The sequence below is a fragment of the Ipomoea triloba genome, chromosome 2 (genome assembly GCF_003576645.1).
Source record: "Ipomoea triloba cultivar NCNSP0323 chromosome 2, ASM357664v1".
Taxonomy (NCBI): domain Eukaryota; kingdom Viridiplantae; phylum Streptophyta; class Magnoliopsida; order Solanales; family Convolvulaceae; genus Ipomoea; species Ipomoea triloba.
In genome coordinates this window covers 17,707,719-17,709,744 of record NC_044917.1, presented here as the reverse complement: position 1 = coordinate 17,709,744, position 2,026 = coordinate 17,707,719, and the positions used below count along the sequence as shown (strand labels likewise).

The following is a 2,026-nucleotide window of genomic DNA, read 5'->3' as shown; positions in this document are numbered from 1 at the left end:
ATGTTTTTGGATACTTGAATTATTGTTATTACTCTCACAAGCAACTACTTCTAGTTGCAAAACACTATCATGTCTTTGTGATTGTAGGTTGATCCTCCATGATGTATTCTCAAGCAAGATATCCACAAGAGGATTACTATGAAGACCAAGGAGGATATAGGCAAACAAGGGGAGGCTACAATGCTAAACTTTCTAACCCCTATGGTTATGAAGATGGTGAGGACTATATGGCACAATATCAACCAAGAAGGCCATCACTAAGGGCACATGATAATGATGCATATGAGTATGATGATCCACCACGAAGGAAATCACCAAGAGCTCAATATGATGATAGGGAATATGGTGATTACCACTATTCAAGGAGAGATCCACAACCACCTCAGAGAGGATTATTCTATGATAACCCACCGGAGAGATACCAAAGGTCTTATTATGGTCATGACTATGAACATTCAAGGAGGGCCCAACCACTGCGGAGAGACATCTCTTATGATCATTCAAGGGAATACCAAACACTTAGGTATTACCGGGATGATTATGAGGATGGATATCATGATCAAGAGAACTACTACTATGAGCACTGGGGGGATAGAAGGAGTGCATCTCACCAAAGCTATAATTCTCAATCTTACCCTTCTAGTTACTTTGATGAGGATGAAGACTACTTTCTACAAAGAAGAGCCCTATAAACCACAAAGGGGATGCTATGATGCTCAACCTTTTAATGTTTATAACTGCGGAGGCTATGGGGAATATAGCTCATCTTTCCCAAGAAGATATAGACCTTCACAAGAGAAAACTCAACCAAGAAATCCACCACTATTTTGTGCTCAATATGATGATCAGGAGATGGCTTATGATAATTATGGTCATCCAAGGGGAAACAAAAGCCATTATGAAGAGCCTCAAGACCACTATCAAGACCAATATGAAGGATATGAGGACTACATACCCCAAGAAGGATACAATGATGCTCAATCTTATGACCTTTATCCAACTCAAGCTCCACCTATAGAAGATGAATATCATAATACTCCATCACAAAATCTCTATTCACAAAAAGCCTACACTCATAACTCTTACTCCAAAAACATCCAATACTCACGACCCCCTCAAAATGAAAAATATTTCCCATTCACTCAAAATCCCCAATACCCTCCATACTCTCAAGATCATCAAGATTACCTATACTACGACCACTATGAAGATAGGGAGTACATGATGCAACCATATGAGGAGGAAAGCAAGGAAGACATGAGGAACAAGATCTTGACAATGCTGGAAGAATTAAAACAAGACATAACTCACATGAGACAAGAATGTAAACAAGAAATAATGCGAGAATTTGCCAAATCTCCTCCCTATGGCAAGAAACTCAAGCATCAATCAGGAACTTGGAAGATCAAATAACTCAAGTGGTTATGTAGGAGAATGAATGGGAGAACACTTGTATGAAAGAGAGGAATGTAGGAAATGGGGTGGTAGAGAAAGAGATAAAAGAGGAAAGTGGAGAAGATGATGAAGATGTGCAGATCGTGTGCGGGGATGAGTTGTATTTTGGTAAGACTCTTGAAGCACAATGTGAAGTGGTTGATATGACTAGGGACATTAATTGCACGATTGAAGATGTTGAAGATGCTTTTGTTGAACCATGTAGTGATGAAATTGGTGTTAAAAAGCACGATGATTTTTGTTATAATCCAAGTGTGGATTTTCGTGATGATGATTGTAGGGATGCTTGTGTTGAAAATGTAATTGTTGATATGATTGGTGAAGATGTGGATGATGAAGTGGAGCTTAAAGAAGAGAGAAAAGATGAAGAAAAGAAAAACGTGGAAGATAATAGCATACTCTTAGACAAGGATAGTTGCCAACCTTTGGAGGAGATTGTGCTATGTGTGGACTTAAAAGAGTTTATGGATGCCCGACACTTGAGGGCATATCTAGAAGAGAGAGTGGATCGGGAGAAAGGACTCGTTCCCATCCAAGTGTGCTTGAATGATGGGAGGCAACCCAATGTTAT

General features: G+C 39.3%; 1 protein-coding gene across 1 annotated transcript; it reads left to right on the top strand.

The window, feature by feature from the left end:
* The first annotated feature begins 852 nt into the window (after positions 1-852).
* Positions 853-1,413, top strand: LOC116010849. The gene has a single exon (XM_031250348.1). The coding sequence runs from the start codon at positions 853-855 to the stop codon at positions 1,411-1,413; it is 561 nt and encodes a 186-aa protein (XP_031106208.1).
* The last annotated feature ends 613 nt before the right edge of the window (positions 1,414-2,026 follow it).

What these genes read in the sequence shown, in the direction of transcription:
- LOC116010849 (XM_031250348.1), top strand. Translation starts at nt 853, where the DNA reads ATGGCTTATGATAATTATGGTCATCCAAGGGGAAACAAAAGCCATTAT.